The sequence below is a fragment of the Serinus canaria genome, chromosome 4A, assembly GCF_022539315.1.
Source record: "Serinus canaria isolate serCan28SL12 chromosome 4A, serCan2020, whole genome shotgun sequence".
Taxonomy (NCBI): Eukaryota; Metazoa; Chordata; class Aves; order Passeriformes; family Fringillidae; genus Serinus; species Serinus canaria.
This window is the reverse complement of record NC_066318.1, coordinates 18946013-18959605: the sequence shown is the minus strand read 5'-3', so window position 1 is coordinate 18959605 and position 13593 is coordinate 18946013. Positions and strand designations below refer to the sequence as shown.

At 63.4% G+C, this 13593-nt stretch overlaps 2 protein-coding genes across 5 annotated transcripts; one reads left to right on the top strand and one right to left on the bottom strand.

The window, feature by feature from the left end:
• Positions 1-1414: 1414 nt before the first annotated feature.
• Positions 1415-3268, bottom strand: APLN (apelin). The gene is made up of 3 exons (XM_009090470.4): positions 3147-3268; positions 2206-2377; positions 1415-2113 (listed from the first exon to the last, which is right to left on the bottom strand). Exons 1-2 carry the CDS (start codon positions 3259-3261, stop codon positions 2211-2213), a joined length of 282 nt encoding a protein of 93 aa, XP_009088718.2. The 5' UTR covers positions 3262-3268; the 3' UTR covers positions 1415-2113; positions 2206-2210.
• A 4021-nt stretch (positions 3269-7289) lies between these two features.
• XPNPEP2 (X-prolyl aminopeptidase 2) lies at positions 7290-13313 on the top strand. 4 transcript variants are annotated; one of them, XM_030228923.2, is made up of 22 exons: positions 7290-7519; positions 7958-8080; positions 8287-8360; positions 8449-8559; positions 8639-8702; positions 8882-8986; positions 9124-9210; positions 9311-9457; positions 9552-9653; positions 9762-9843; positions 10234-10429; positions 10561-10650; positions 10752-10861; positions 10948-11025; positions 11099-11170; positions 11283-11343; positions 11526-11595; positions 11711-11815; positions 12192-12251; positions 12428-12504; positions 12627-12719; positions 12979-13313. In XM_030228923.2, exons 1-22 carry the CDS (start codon positions 7474-7476, stop codon positions 13177-13179), a joined length of 2154 nt encoding a protein of 717 aa, XP_030084783.1. In that variant the 5' UTR covers positions 7290-7473; the 3' UTR covers positions 13180-13313. The 4 variants fall into 4 exon arrangements, with proteins under 4 accessions (XP_030084783.1, XP_030084782.1, XP_018769720.1 ...); XM_030228922.2 differs by having other exon boundaries at positions 12621-12719; XM_018914175.3 differs by lacking the exon at positions 7958-8080 and having other exon boundaries at positions 12621-12719.
• The last annotated feature ends 280 nt before the right edge of the window (positions 13314-13593 follow it).

The window sequence follows — 13593 nt, the reverse complement described above, 5'->3', positions numbered from 1 at the left end:
GGGCTGGGTGATGCCTGGGAGACGAGGGACATTGCTGCCTTGCTGCCACAGCCACAGCAGTTCTACCAAGGGTCTCCTGGGCCCCCCGCTGCTAGTCCTGCCAGTGCCCAGGCAGGAACCTCACCACATCTCTTGGGCAAGGTACCTGTTGCTGCAGCTGGGGGGTACAGGCATTGAGGGGCAGTTTGAAGTGCACAGGGAGAGCCCTCCCTGTTCAAACCAGCAGCAGCAACGCTGTAGGCTGGCAGTGGACGAACAATAGCCCCCCCCCAACATCCGAGAGCTGGAGCTGGGGGCAGCTGGAGGGGGCTGTGGCTGGGGCACCATGTCCTGTACCACTCCAGCTCTGGGAGGCTGCTGGGTCTGGAAAACCGGGCATGTGGGCTAGGACAGGACTGGGCAGTGGTCGGGCAACCCTTGCCCACCCACCCTGGGGGCGCTGGCAGTAACTCCTGAGGTGGCCGTGAAACCGGGTGGGGGTGGCAGGGTCTCTCGGGGCTGCTGGTAGTGGGGACGTGGGGCAGCAGTGGCTCGCAGGGCCTCGCGGCTGGCGGGGTTCGCGGATCGTGCGGCGGGCGCGGTGGCGGTGCGGCCGGAGCGCTGGCGCGGGGCCGGGCAGCTCATCCCCCTCGGTCCCGGCGGATGAGCTAATGGAGGCCAGCTGGGTCCCGGCGCTTCCCCAGCCCCGCTCCCAGCCCGCAGCTGCAGCCCTTCCGCTCCTCCACAGCCCCTTAACCCCCTCCCGGCCGACACTGCCGACCCCTGCCCGCAGCCCCGTGCCCGGGACGTGGGCAGCCCCCTGCAAACAGTGAGGCGTTTGGATGCCCCGCATGGGTACCCCCTCTCCCAGCGTCCCAGCCACAGCTGGGGGTGTCCTGTCCCGTGGGGTCCGATCCGTTTGCAGTTCCTCCTTCCCATCTGCAGGGTCTTACTGGGACCCTCAGTTCCCTGAGCTGTGACCCCGCTGCCCCCCATGTGGGTTCTGCTCACACCCAGCCCCATGGGGTGGGGACACGTAGGGGAGGAATGCCAGAGATACCAGGGACAGAGACACCAGAAACAGGGATGCCAGGGATAGCAGTGACTGAACACAAGGGACAGGGATGCCCAGGAAGACCAGCCCTGGGTATCCCTGTGCCCTTCCAGCATCCCCCCCTCCATCTCCCAGCTCCTTTGACCTGTGTTTTCCCGCCCTCCTTGCCAATTCCACAGGCTCAGCACATGGCTTCACTCCTTGCTGAGCACCTTCTCTGCCAGCATTGAGCTGGGAAAGAGGCTGCCATGGCCCCAGCCATGGCCCCCAGTGCCTATAGACAGCCCCAGGAAGCAGCAGAGGGAACCTGAGATCCCTCCCCACCATCAGGAGAGCAACCCCTACTTGCCCTTCCAGAAATCAGCATTTACAGAGTTAATAATCATAACTCTTTATTATAAAGATGTATTTACATGAAATAAATCTTTACAGACACAAGAGACAATCAGCAGGGACCAGGTCAGAGCCAGGGCCCCTCCTCTGGTGTATGGCAGAGACCCCAGTGCCCCCCATTCCTACTGTCCCATGGCATGAAGCAGGGAGCCCAGGGCCCCACAGTGTGTCCTGGATGGGCACCCCACTCCACCACGAGATGAGTCTGCCAGTGGGAAAGGGAGTGCAACTCACCCAGGGTGTGGGATGAGCACCATGGGAATAAATAGACCCAGGACTAGCTGTGTGCTCCCCCTGGCATGGGGGTGACAGACAGGCCTGGGGCAGGACACCAAGGGAGATCGCACACCCCCGAGGAGAAGCTGCTCTGCCTGACAAAGTGCTTTGCACAAAGCCTGTGGTCCCAGCAGGCCGATGCCCAAGCCAATCCTTTGCCCACCGGGACAGGGCATGGTGGCAACCCTAGCCCCTCTGCAGGCAACCCCCATCCAGCCGGCCCTGAGAGGCAGTGAGAAGGGGGAGAATGCACCCACAGTGCCAGACATGGCACCGGGGTCACCAGGGCCAACTGCCAGGAGAAGGTGGGGCTGGCCAAGGGCTTACTGGGGGAACCCCAGGCTCAGGGCCGGAGGACGAGCAGATCGGGCGAGAAATGGAAGCCGTGTCCATGGAAGACTGGTGGCAGCCCTGCAACGAGAGAGCAAGCCCAAATACATATGAGTTCCCTCATGGCACCGTCACACGTCTCCCTGCATCCAGCGTGCCCGTCTGCATCTCACCTGGCTCAGAATGGCATGGGGCCCTTGTGGGAGAGCCGGGGCCGGGGCCGCCGGTACCTCCGCCAGCCCCCCGGTCGCTGGCTGGTCCCACGCCGTGCACCCCGCGGCCGCACCAGCCTCCGGGTGAGACCGTCCTGGGCATCCTTCCCGTCCGGCGCCTTCCCCAGCGGCCCTGAGGAGATCAGGAACAGCGTTAGTCACGTGTCCCCCCACGCAGGACAGGGACAGCAGTACCGTGGGGCTGCCTGGGTCGGCCGCTTTCCTGGATTGTCCCCAACGAGAGCCATCGGTGCCAAGCACTTCCTGTGCCGGCACGGCCCGGCCACCTGTGCCAAACATGGCCAGCAGCCGCACCGCGGGGCATGGGGCTGCTCAGCCTCTGCTTTCGGCCCCAGCCCTCCCCACAGTCACCCCCTTCTCTATGCCACCGAGACATTCAGCCCTTCACCCTGAGCCGGTTCCAGCATCCCCGACGTGCCCGGTGCTGGTGCTCTAGTGGTTCCGTTCCCTCGGGGCCCTGGAGCCCCTGGCCGGGATGCTTTGCTCCCTGAGCACTGGTCCTGCTCCCCTGGGTGTCTGGCGGGGATGCTTTGGTCCCAGCTCCTGTCCCGGCACGCCCGCGGGGTCGATTGGCAGGCGGGGCCGGGGCCGTGCCCCGCGTGGGTTCGGTTGCGGGATCCGGCGATGCCCGGGGCTGTCACCGCGGCTCCGGACGCTCCCGCTCCGCAAGGGACCGGAGAGTTTTTGGCTCCAAAGAAAGCGCTTTGTCTTTCCCCAGTCCCGCGGCAGCGGATCCCGGCGGTGCGGGGGGGATGCCGGTCCCCCCGAGTCCCCCAACCCGCGGCCACCCCGGCGCAGTCCCCTCGGTCCTCTCTTTCCTCACTCCCTCCCCTTCATCCTCCGCTGCCGGCATGGGGTCCCTGCGGGTGTTCCGCTCTCACCGGGGGCGGCCAGGACGAGCCCGAGCAGCAGCAGCAGCAGCAGCAGCGGGGCCAGAAGCCGGCGCGGCGCGGCCATGGCGGGGGGCGGCGGGGGCGGCCGCCGGGGGAACGGCATTTGTAGGCGGTGAGAGCCCGGCCCGGCCCCGCCGCCTCCCGTCATCTGGCCCCCGGGATGGGGAGGAGATGTCCGCTCCCCGTCCTGCCCCGCCCAGCCACCGGGACACCTTCGCGGGTTTCCCCCGATCCCAGTTTGCTGCCTGATCGCCTCCCGGCGCATCCTCTGGGGGATTCCCTGCCCGCAGTCCCCTCACGGCGTCCCTAGTGCTCTGAAACCACCCCAGCTGATCCTCACTCTGGGGATCTCCATCCAGCCCGAACCTGGGATCCACTCCCAGCCTAGCCCGGCCTCTGAGCCCAGCCTGGTCCGGGACACCCTACCCCCGATGGTGCTGGGACCCCCACACCCAGAATGGCCCCCAGAACTGCGTCCAGCTTGGCTTGGGACCCCTGCACAGCCTGGATTCAGCATGTCCCCTTCCACCCTAGTTCTGGGACCCCCCTTTCAGCATAATCCTCAGATTCTGGGACCCTCCACTTCACCTGGCTCATGCAACCCCTCCCAGTGCCCCCCTTCCCCCGTCACCCAAGGAGGATGGGGCCTGTCCTGCCTGCCCACTGTCCCCTGCAGCCCCCCCAGGCAGGCAGTATCTGCAGCGGGGTTGGTGTATGGTGAACTGCCCAGAGCCCCCATTGCAGAGGGGAGAAGGGAGAGAAATCAGGGATGACTTTGAGCCCAGGAGGAAGGGAGAGGTGGGAAAAGGGGTTAAGGTTTGGGAGTTTTTCTCATTACCCTGCTCTGATTTGATTTGTGATAAATATATAAAAGGGGAGATTTAGATCAGATATTAGGAAGAAATTCTTGACTTTGAGGGGGTGAGGCCCTGGCACAGGATGCTCAGAGCTGCTGTGGCTGCCCCTGGATCCCTGGAAGTGTCCAAGGCCAGGTTGGGTGGGGCTTGGAGCAGCCTGGGTTAACGGAAGGTATCCCTGCCCATGGCAGGAGCTTGGAACAAAATGGGCTTTAAGGTCCCTTCCAACCCAAACCATTCCATTATTCCATGATTTTATGAAATTCCATTAATTTCCTCAAATTTAGTCTGTTTTACCCATGCCTGCATCTGGTGATGTACTGGTCATTACCTCGATCTTTTCCTTGTATTTTCCCTCCCTACTCAGTTGAAGAGGGAGTGATGCAGTAGCTTTTGGGGGCACCTGGCCAGGGTGAGCCTCCACAAAGGTGGGTGACATCAACCCTCAAAAAGGGGGGTCACTACTACAACTACACCCCGAGAGAGCCCCTGCCAGCAAGGGGGGGGGGGGGGGAAAGCCCAGACAGGGTTTGGGGGCAAAGAGGGGCATATGGGGGGACTGCAGGAGGATTGTATGGGGGCGTGTGTGTGTGGGGCGGCTCTGGGAGGGGCTGGTGACTGCACTGGGCTATGAGGGGGCTCTCTGGGAGGGGCTACAGGAGGAGTGAGGGGATGTGAGGAGGGGCTGTACCTGGTGTGTGAATACCATGTCACAGCCTCACACGTGTCTGTGGTACCACGGGAGGGGCACATCCCCTGAACCTGTTCCAGCCCTCTTGGCTGCAGCCTCTCACCCCAGCCACGTTCTCCTGCAGCCCCCACTTCTGGGGCCAGGACTCCCCGCCAGTGCTGTGCACCCCCAAAGTGGGGATGCTTTTTCGGGGGGAGCAGGACCTGCAGCCTCATCCCCGCAACCCGGCTGCCGAGCTCAGTGGTGCAGGGAGGACGCCCCAGGCCATCCCTGGGCAGGCGTCCCTGGGCACGCCCTGCCTGCCAGGGCACCCTCAGGGATCCTGGCAGCATCCCGGTGCCACCACCGGCTTCCGCATTCCTGCGGCCGCACGCCCTCCCCGCGTCCTGTTTGCCGGGCGCGTCTCCCCGGCCTGAGTCACCCCGCGGCCGCTGCAGGTGACGGAAGGCCAACAATAGCCCACAAAGGGAGGATGTCCCCCCAAAGCCTTCCTCCGGCTCGTCTTCGAGGAAACCTCCCGCGGGAGCGACGGGCCCCACCGGAAGCACGGCGGCCAAAGAGCTTCGTCCTGTTGACGCTGGCTCGGAGCGACACGCGGCCCTGGGGGTCCCCAGGGACGGCCCGCGCCACCCCCGGGCTGGGCGAGGAGGAGGCTGCCATTGAGGGTGATGGCACCGCGGATGGCGCTGGGTGTGAGGGCACCGCAGGCTGGAGCTCAAAGGGCAGGAATAAAGGGGTGGGGACCCCCCTCGCCGTGGGGTTCTCGGGATGCAGCTGTGGGGTGAGGAGTGCAGCCCCCACCCCCGGCCCCGGCAGGAACCAGGCAGAGAGGACGAAGCCCCATTAACGCGTCTCACTAATGAACAGGATGGCAGCAAAAAGCTGTCTGACTGTCCCCGTGGCACCGCATCGCATCCTTGGGAAAATGCGTAACAATCACAGCAGCTCTGGTGTCCCTCTGCCGCCTGTCCCTGTCTTGCCCCTGATGGGAACCCCGCCCTGCCCCTTTCTGGGCTCCTCTCACAGAGCAGGGCCCAGTGGGTGGTGCCAGACGCAGGCGACCCGAGTGAGCGTTCAGGGCTCAGCTGGAGGGGTCCCCCCTGCTCTGCTGCTGCCGGAGCTGCAGGTTGGCTAGGAACAGGACACGGGACAGTGGGACGCCGGACAGGACAGTGGGACACTGGACAGGGGTCTGCGGCTCCACTGCGCAGTCCTGGTGCCACCTCGTGGTGAACAGAGTCCCAGTGCCACAGCTGGACAGTCGGAGCGGCGTCACGGCGGGTGGAATGGTGACTCTGCTGGACAGGCAGGCATGGACACGTTGGACAGTCCCTTTGGGGACACAGCCAGACAGTCCCTGAGGGGACACAGCTGCATAGTTGGAACAGTGACACAGCCAGACAGTTCAGTGACACAGCTGGACAGTCAGTGTGTGGCACAGCCAGTCACTGCAAGGGTAGGCTAAACACCTGTGTGCCCAACAGGCCATGAAGTGCCACTGGGAAGAGGCAGCAGCTCTCACACAGATCCAGCTTTGTCCGGCCTTGAGCTGAGCCTGTGACAGCTGGGGTTTAGGGACCCCAGGCCCAGGAAGAGGGGGTCACATCCAAAAGACTTTCATGGGCTGTGATGAGCAATGATCCTGTAGGAAGTGCTCTGGGAGGTGGGGATATGAATCTGTGGGGACTAATCTTTTGGCAGGGCCCATTACTACAGATCAAGGCAGGGTGGTTTTAAATTAAAGAGGGTTGGTGTGGATTAGACAGAGGGAGGAAAATCTTCCCTATGAAGCTGGAGAGGGCCTGGAAGAGGTTGCCCAGAGCAACTGTGGCTACCCCATCCCTGGAAGTGTCCAAGGCCAGGCTGGAAGGGGCTTGGAGCCACCTGGAATAGTGGAAACTCTCCCTGCCCACAGCAGGGGGTCAAAACAAGAGGATCTCTGATGTCCTTTCCAGACCCAACTAATCTATGACTACACGGGTGGGGATGTGCATTCATCCCTGGAGATCTGTGTCCATGCCAGGGATGGACACCTCCAATGCCCGTGGCAGCAGGTCTGCCCCTCTTCCAGCCCTTCTCTCCACAACCAGAGCCATTAAAGCTGCTGGAGGAAGTACTTGTGCAATCAAAGTGACAGCCTCGGGGTCAAGGCTCCTTATGATGAGGATAATGAGGTTTTAGCAAGGCAGATGCATGGAGGTGCGGAGCTGATGGGCCTGGAGGGACAAAGGGCACATCCCAGCCCTTTGTCCTCCCTTGGAACACAGGTGGGACACAGGTCCCTGGGCAGCCTCGGGAGAGGCTGCTGGTCCCAGGCACTGAACAGGGGCTGGTGCCCCTGCATGGCTCCATGTCCTGTGGAGGAGGAGGAATGGCTTTGGGGGCTGATTGGCTTGGAGGGCATCTGGCCTTCACCCCAGAGATCCCCTGTCAGCTCTCCATAGATCCAAAACACAGGGGCTCCTCAGGAAGCAAAGCCTTTCCCTGACCTCTCTCTGGCCATCAGGTGGTGCCAGGCTTAGTTGGCACGCTGCCACTTCTGCTCCTGCAGGATCTTTGGACTCTGCTGATTTTGCTGTTTGCTTTTATTTAGCAGCGGAATTCACTTTTCAAAGGGACAATAAACCCTGCTCCCCACGCCCTGTATCTGCCGAGGCCTCGTCCCTCCCATCCCGCATCCCTCTGCCCCCGGGGCAAAGGCACAGGAGGAGGGACCTGTCAGGCACAGTGTCCCCTCGGTGCCCCGTCGCTCCTGGCCAGGGCAGCCATGTCCCCCCCGCTCTGGATCGCAGCCTGGGCTCTCCTGCTCCACGGTAGGGCAGACGGTGGGCGTGGCGCTGGGGTGGGACAGCACAGCTGGGGACCCCCAGTAGCCAGATGTGGGAACACCCCAGCTCAGCTCTGGGCGAAGCAGAGGTGGGTCCACCCCGGGGTAGGAGCCAGACTGTGTCAAGGGGCTCACCCTGCCCGGTTGCCTCAAGGATAGGCCCGGAGCAGGTGACAGGTAAGAAGCAGACCCCCAGGGTGCAGACACCTGGTACCCAAGACCTCTCATGCTGAGGATGACCCCATCTTGCATTGTCCCACGGACCCAAGCTGTGTGCCCTTGGCCCAAAGTGAGAGGCTGGTGATGATCTCCAGCTGGTGATGGAGAGCCCAGAGAGTGGTGGTGGGACCCCGTGCCAAGCAGCCCTGGCGAGAGGTCAGGTCCAGCTGGACATGGCCCCACCATCAGCCAGTTCCTTCTGCAGCCCCAGTGCTGGGATGCTCCAGGCAGGCTCCTGCCAGCCCCTCCATGCTCTGTGCTGGGCACCAGCTGCTCCCCGTGATGATCCCACAGGCACCGGGAGATTTACCTCTTCTCGAACCAGGGGGTGACGTTTCTTTTCATCCACTATTGCTGGGGCTAAAAACACTGGGTTTTGCAAAAAAAAAAAAAAAAACAACCCAAGCTTGGCTGGCTGGTGTTTGGGGCTGGGGACGGGGGTCACAGCTGTCTGGTGCAGTTCCGGGCGGGAGCAAAGGTCCAGCAAGCCCCCAGGCTGCAGCCTGAGGCTCCCGGGTATCGCCGTGCCCGCAGGCTGTGCTGCAGGGCGGGCGCCACAGGCTCCTTCCACCAGGAATGACATCCGGGATTGCTCCGCGGACCCACCGGTGAGCCCCGCCTCGCTCCCCCACCCTGTTCCTGACGCCCCCTGCATAGGGTCCCCCCCAGTCCCAGCACGTCTCCCTGTGCCACCAGTACCTGCCACCGACGGCCACAAACACGACGGCGCGTCTGGCCGTGCTGCGGGGCATCCTGCGGACCCACGGCATCCACGCCTACATCGTGCCCTCCACGGATGCCCACATGGTAAGGTGGGAGTCCCCCGCACCCCCGGGGACCCGCTCCCTGCCCACAGCCACCTCTCACGGCTCCATCCCGGCTCCAGAGCGAGTACATCTCCAAGCGGGACGCCCGGCTGGGCTGGCTCACTGGTTTCACCGGCTCTGCAGGTGAGGGCATCCCCCAAACCCTCGGGTTGCTGCTCGGGGGGCTGGCGCCTGCCTGCTGGTTCTCATTGCTGGGGATCCGTGCACACGGCCTGGTCCTACTCCCTGACAGCCTCCGGGGGTCCCAGCCGGCTGCAGGGACTGAGAAAGAGGTGACCCCTGAGCCCCCACCCCTGTCCCAGGCACCGCTGTGGTGACGTGGGACAAGGCTACCCTGTGGACTGACAGCCGCTACTGGACCCAGGCAGAGCGGGAGCTGGACTGCAACTGGGAGCTGCAGAGGACAAGTCAGTAGGGGCAGGATGGGGCCTTCTGAGTCTCCCCACTCTCAGGGACCCCCCAGCCTCTGCCACAGCCTCCTCTGGGCTCAGGGTGGGCCGGCAGGCAGTGCAAATTCTCGGTGCCACCCAGCTCTCTCCTGCAGCCTCGATCGAGTCCATCGCAACATGGATCCTGGAGGTGGTTCCTGCAGAAGGGAACGTCAGTTTGGACCCCTTCCTCTTCTCCATCGGTAGGGCTGGCTGACACTGGGGGTCACCCTGCCCATGGGAGGGCAGCCTCCGGGTGTGAATTTACCAGGAGCCCAAACCTGAGGGCTGCTCACCCCCCAGACACCTGGAACAGCTACAGTCGGGCTCTGCACGGCTCCAGCCAGACCCTGCTCCCCCTCGAGACTAACCTTGTTGATCAGGCATGGGGTGACCAGAGACCCCCTCCCTCCTCCAGCGAGATCTACAGCCTCCCAGCAGAGTTTACAGGTGAGATCCTAGACTCCCGCAGCTCACCCACAGCACCCCCAACCCGGGGCCGCGGTGATCCCTGCACTGAGCCAACCACCTCCCCGACTTGCAGGGAGCAGCTGGCAGGAGAAGGTGGCCGGGATTCGGCAGCAGATGGAGCAGCACGTGCGGCGCCCCACGGCCGTGCTGCTATCGGGGCTGGAGGAGACAGCCTGTAAGAAGTGACGGTGCCGTGGTGGGGCCATGGCAGGGGCCGTGGGCTGGAAGCCTGAGGGTGGGAGGGCAGTGGCAGTCGCGAGTGCAGAGGTCTCGTTCCCGGCAGGGCTCTTCAACCTCCGCGGAGATGACATCCCCTACAACCCTGTCTTCTACTCCTACACCCTCCTGACCAATACGACCATAAGGTGGGCAGCACATCCCTGTGGGCACAGGGCTTGGAGGGGGCTCGCCACCCACCCCCCTTCCAGCCTTCCTTTCCTGAGCCAGCCCCCATGGGACCCTCCTCTCAGCCCCGTTGCCCCTTATCCTCAGAGCCACTTCATCCTGCCATGCCCAGCCCCACTGACTGCCTTTCTGAGCCACACATCTTTCCCAATCCACCCCCTGTCTCTCAGCCCACTCCGGGGCACGGCACACTCCCTTTTCTCACAGTCTGAGTTTCTCCCATTCCCAGCCAAGCATCCCCTCATAGCCCCCCAGGTCCCTCCTCTCTGCTGGCGTGGCCGGACTTTGGGGGACCAAAGGTAGCAGGTGACCACCACGTCTGTGCCTGCCCATTTCCGCTCCCTCCCCAGCCTGTTCGTGGAGGAGTCCCGGCTCTCGGCGGAGGCGCGGCAGTCCCTGCGCTCGGGCTGCCCGGGGCCGCTGTGCGTAGAGCTGAAGGAGTACGGGCAGGTGAGCGCCCACTTGCGCCACTACGCCCAGGGCAACGTCACCGTGTGGCTGGGCACCGAATACACCACCTACGGCCTCTATGCCATCATCCCCCAGGTGGGCACTGAACCTGGCCATGGGGCACGTGGGTCCTCCAGGCTCGGGGACGGCCCCGTGTCACTGGGTTGTGGCCGCACCTGGTGCCTGAGGGGACAGGTAGCTGCGTCACCTTCTGCCTGCCCTCACAGGAGAAGCTACTGGAGGAGAGCTACTCGCCTGTGATGATGTCCAAGGCTGTGAAAAACACCCATGAGCAGGAGATGCTGCGAGCCACCCACGTAAGGGCTGTCCCCCTCCCCACAGTCCCCTGCACAATCGAGAGTAGACCGGATGAAGCAGGGTGCTGATGCCTCTCCCCACTGTCACTGCGCACCCCCAGGTCCGGGATGCGGTGGCCGTCATCCAGTTCCTGCTGTGGCTGGAGAAGACAGTCCCGCAGGGGCAGGTGGACGAGTTTTCAGGGGCTCAGCGCATCGATGCGTTTCGCTGGTCAGTGCTGCCCCCCGGGCTTGCCCTGCCCAGGGAAGGGCAGCCACTGACCCTCAGCACTCCCCTTCCTCCCTGCTGCCTTCCAGGGCCCAGGAGCACAGCCGTGGGCCCAGCTTCCAGTCCATCTCTGCCAGCGGGCTCAACGCAGCACTGGCTCACTACAGGTAGGGCTGGGGCAGCGGTGGGCAGTGGGCAATGGGCAGCTGCTAGAGGGCTCTGACCCCCCTCCCCTTGCAGCCCCTCCAACGGGAGCAGCCGGACACTGTCTGCGAGAGAGATGTATCTCTTTGACACCGGAGGGCAGTATCTGTGAGTAACTTTGAACAGAGACCCCCCCCCAACTCCCCACAGCGCCACATCCAGGGGCCCCCAAAGCCAGTGCTGGGGCTGCATCAGCCCCATTCATGACGCCCCTTTGCAGGGATGGGACAACAGACGTCACTCGCACAGTGCACTGGGGTGAGCCCACCCCGCTCCAGAAGGTACCAGCCCCTCTGCCATGCCAGCCAACATCCCCCTGCACTACCCAGGGCAACCCTGAGATGCCCAGCATCCCCCTGCACTGCCCAGCACTCCCTATGGCACTCATAGTCCTGGCCAGGGCTGGATAAGCAGGGGTGGATGTCTGGGTACCACCACATTCACCCCCAGCTATGCCCTACAGGAAGCCTACACCCGTGTGCTGATGGGCAACATTGACCTTGCCCGGCTTATCTTCCCTTCCAACACAGCAGGTGGGTGCCAAAGCCAGCATTGGCCCTGAACAGAACCCCTGGCACAGGGAGCAGGAGGGCACAGGGGAGCCCCATAGGCTCCTTGGCCCCCATCTTTCACCTCTTCATTCCCCAGGGAGAACGGTGGAGTCCTTCGCCCGCCGGGCACTCTGGGATGTTGGACTTAACTATGGCCATGGGACCGGCCATGGCATTGGCAACTTCCTCTCAGTCCACGAGTGTAGGTGCCACCAGCACTGGTGCTGGGCATGTGGGCTGAGCTACGGGGACAGGGATGAGGACAGGATCTCACTGGGGACTACTCAGTAGAGCCTCTATAAGGGGCAGAGAAATCCCTGCTTGCAACATCTTTGCCAGGATGGCCCCATGATTCTTGCTGATGTGGTCCCACGGTCCTTACTGGGACAATCCTTGTCCTTGTAGTGGTCCTTGCCATGGTGGCCCCATAGTCCTTGCCTTAGTGGTTCTGTGGTCCTTGCTGGGGTGTCCTTGTGCTGGCCCCGTGGTTCTCTCCAGAGCGGCACCTTGGTCCTTGCTGGGGTGTTCCTGCAGCACCTGCCATCCACAGGGCTCTAACCCATCTCATGTCCCTGCAGGGCCCGTGGGTTTCCAGTACAACAACGTGCCACTGGAGGCCGGCATGTTCACCTCCATCGGTATGTCCCGGCACCCCGAGCGGCAGCCTGGCTCTCCAGGACAGCCCTGGGCACAAAGCCTAAGCAGGGATGGGCTGTCAGCTCTCAGCCCACTCAGGGCCAGATCCAGCCCCACCGGGGTGGGCAGGGGGAGCCGCTGGGGCTGGGGGCTCACCGGGCATGTTCCTGGCCCTCAGAGCCCGGCTATTACCGGGATGGCGAGTTCGGGATCCGCATTGAGGACATCGCCCTTGTGGTGGAGGCACAGACTGAGGTAGCACAATGGGGATGAAGTGACAGGGGTGGCACACCATGGGGGCCTGCATCAAGTCAGGGGTGGGGGCAACTCCAAGGGGGTAGGGGACGTGTAATGACACCACTCTGTGGCAGCACCAGAGTGGAGAGAAGCCTTTTCTGACCTTCGAGGTGGTGTCCCTGGTGCCCTATGACCGCAACCTCATCGACCTCGGCCTCCTGTCCCCAGAGCAGGTACAGGGTGTGCTCAGGGTGGGGAGCAGAGCAGGGATGCAGGTCAGCACAGGGGCTTGGGGGGTGGACGCAGGAAAAACCAGGACTGTGGCATGAGGCTGAAGTGAGTAAATGAGGACAGAGCAAGAATGGGTGCATGGATGTAGACGGGCAATGAGCTCTGCAGGTGGGGCCATTGGTTGTAGTGTGGGGCAGCTGGACGGGGAAGGCCAAAGGCAGGAGCGACACCCGGGCAGCTCCCCGTGGTGTCTGGCCGCAGATCCGGTACCTGAACTCCTATTACGAGAGGATCCGGGCACACGTGGGGCCGGAGCTGCGGCGGCAGCGGCTGGAGGAGGAGTACGCCTGGCTGCAGGAGAGCACCGAGCCCTTCCCGGTGAGCAGCGCCGGCACCGCCGCCCCGGGCACGCTGGCCCTCGCCTCGCTGCTGTCGGTGCTACTCAGCGAGTTGGGGGCCTGATCCCGCATCCGTAGCCACCTCCCTACTCCTCCCACCACGGCCGAGTCTTCCCCCGCCCTCACTTCCTTTTTTTTGGTGTATTCTATTTGCTCGTCTGTGATTAAACATGAGCAAGGCGGGCCCTGCTGCCCCCAGCTGTGCCGATGTGCTGCGCGCTGCCTCGCCGCCGAGCTAGGGCTGGAGTCAGCCCCTAAGCCCACCCCTGTGATCCTGCTTGTGCCACCTTGTCCAGTCCCGAGGCGACCAAGCCAACGCCGACAGTGAAGAGATGGATTTGGGCAGATTATAATTCTGGGGCAAAAGTTGGAGGATTTGGAGTGAGAAGATGCAGGGCAGCCAACCACGGATGTCTCCGCGGGTGCTAGCAGCGGGGTGACCATGAGCACGTCCCACCTGGGTGTAATGCCGAGCCGG

Excerpts from the sequence above, each read along its gene's own strand:
- APLN (XM_009090470.4), bottom strand. The coding sequence starts at position 3,261 with ATGCCGTTCCCCCGGCGGCCGCCCCCGCCGCCCCCCGCCATGGCCGCG. Across the intron at positions 2,378-3,146 it reads GCTCGTCCTGGCCGCCCCCG|GGCCGCTGGGGAAGGCGCCG; the intron begins GTGAGAGCGGAA and ends TGATCTCCTCAG.
- XPNPEP2 (XM_030228922.2), top strand. The coding sequence starts at position 7,474 with ATGTCCCCCCCGCTCTGGATCGCAGCCTGGGCTCTCCTGCTCCACG. Across the intron at positions 9,458-9,551 it reads CCTCCCAGCAGAGTTTACAG|GGAGCAGCTGGCAGGAGAAG; the intron begins GTGAGATCCTAG and ends CCCGACTTGCAG. Across the intron at positions 11,596-11,710 it reads CTTCCCTTCCAACACAGCAG|GGAGAACGGTGGAGTCCTTC; the intron begins GTGGGTGCCAAA and ends TTCATTCCCCAG.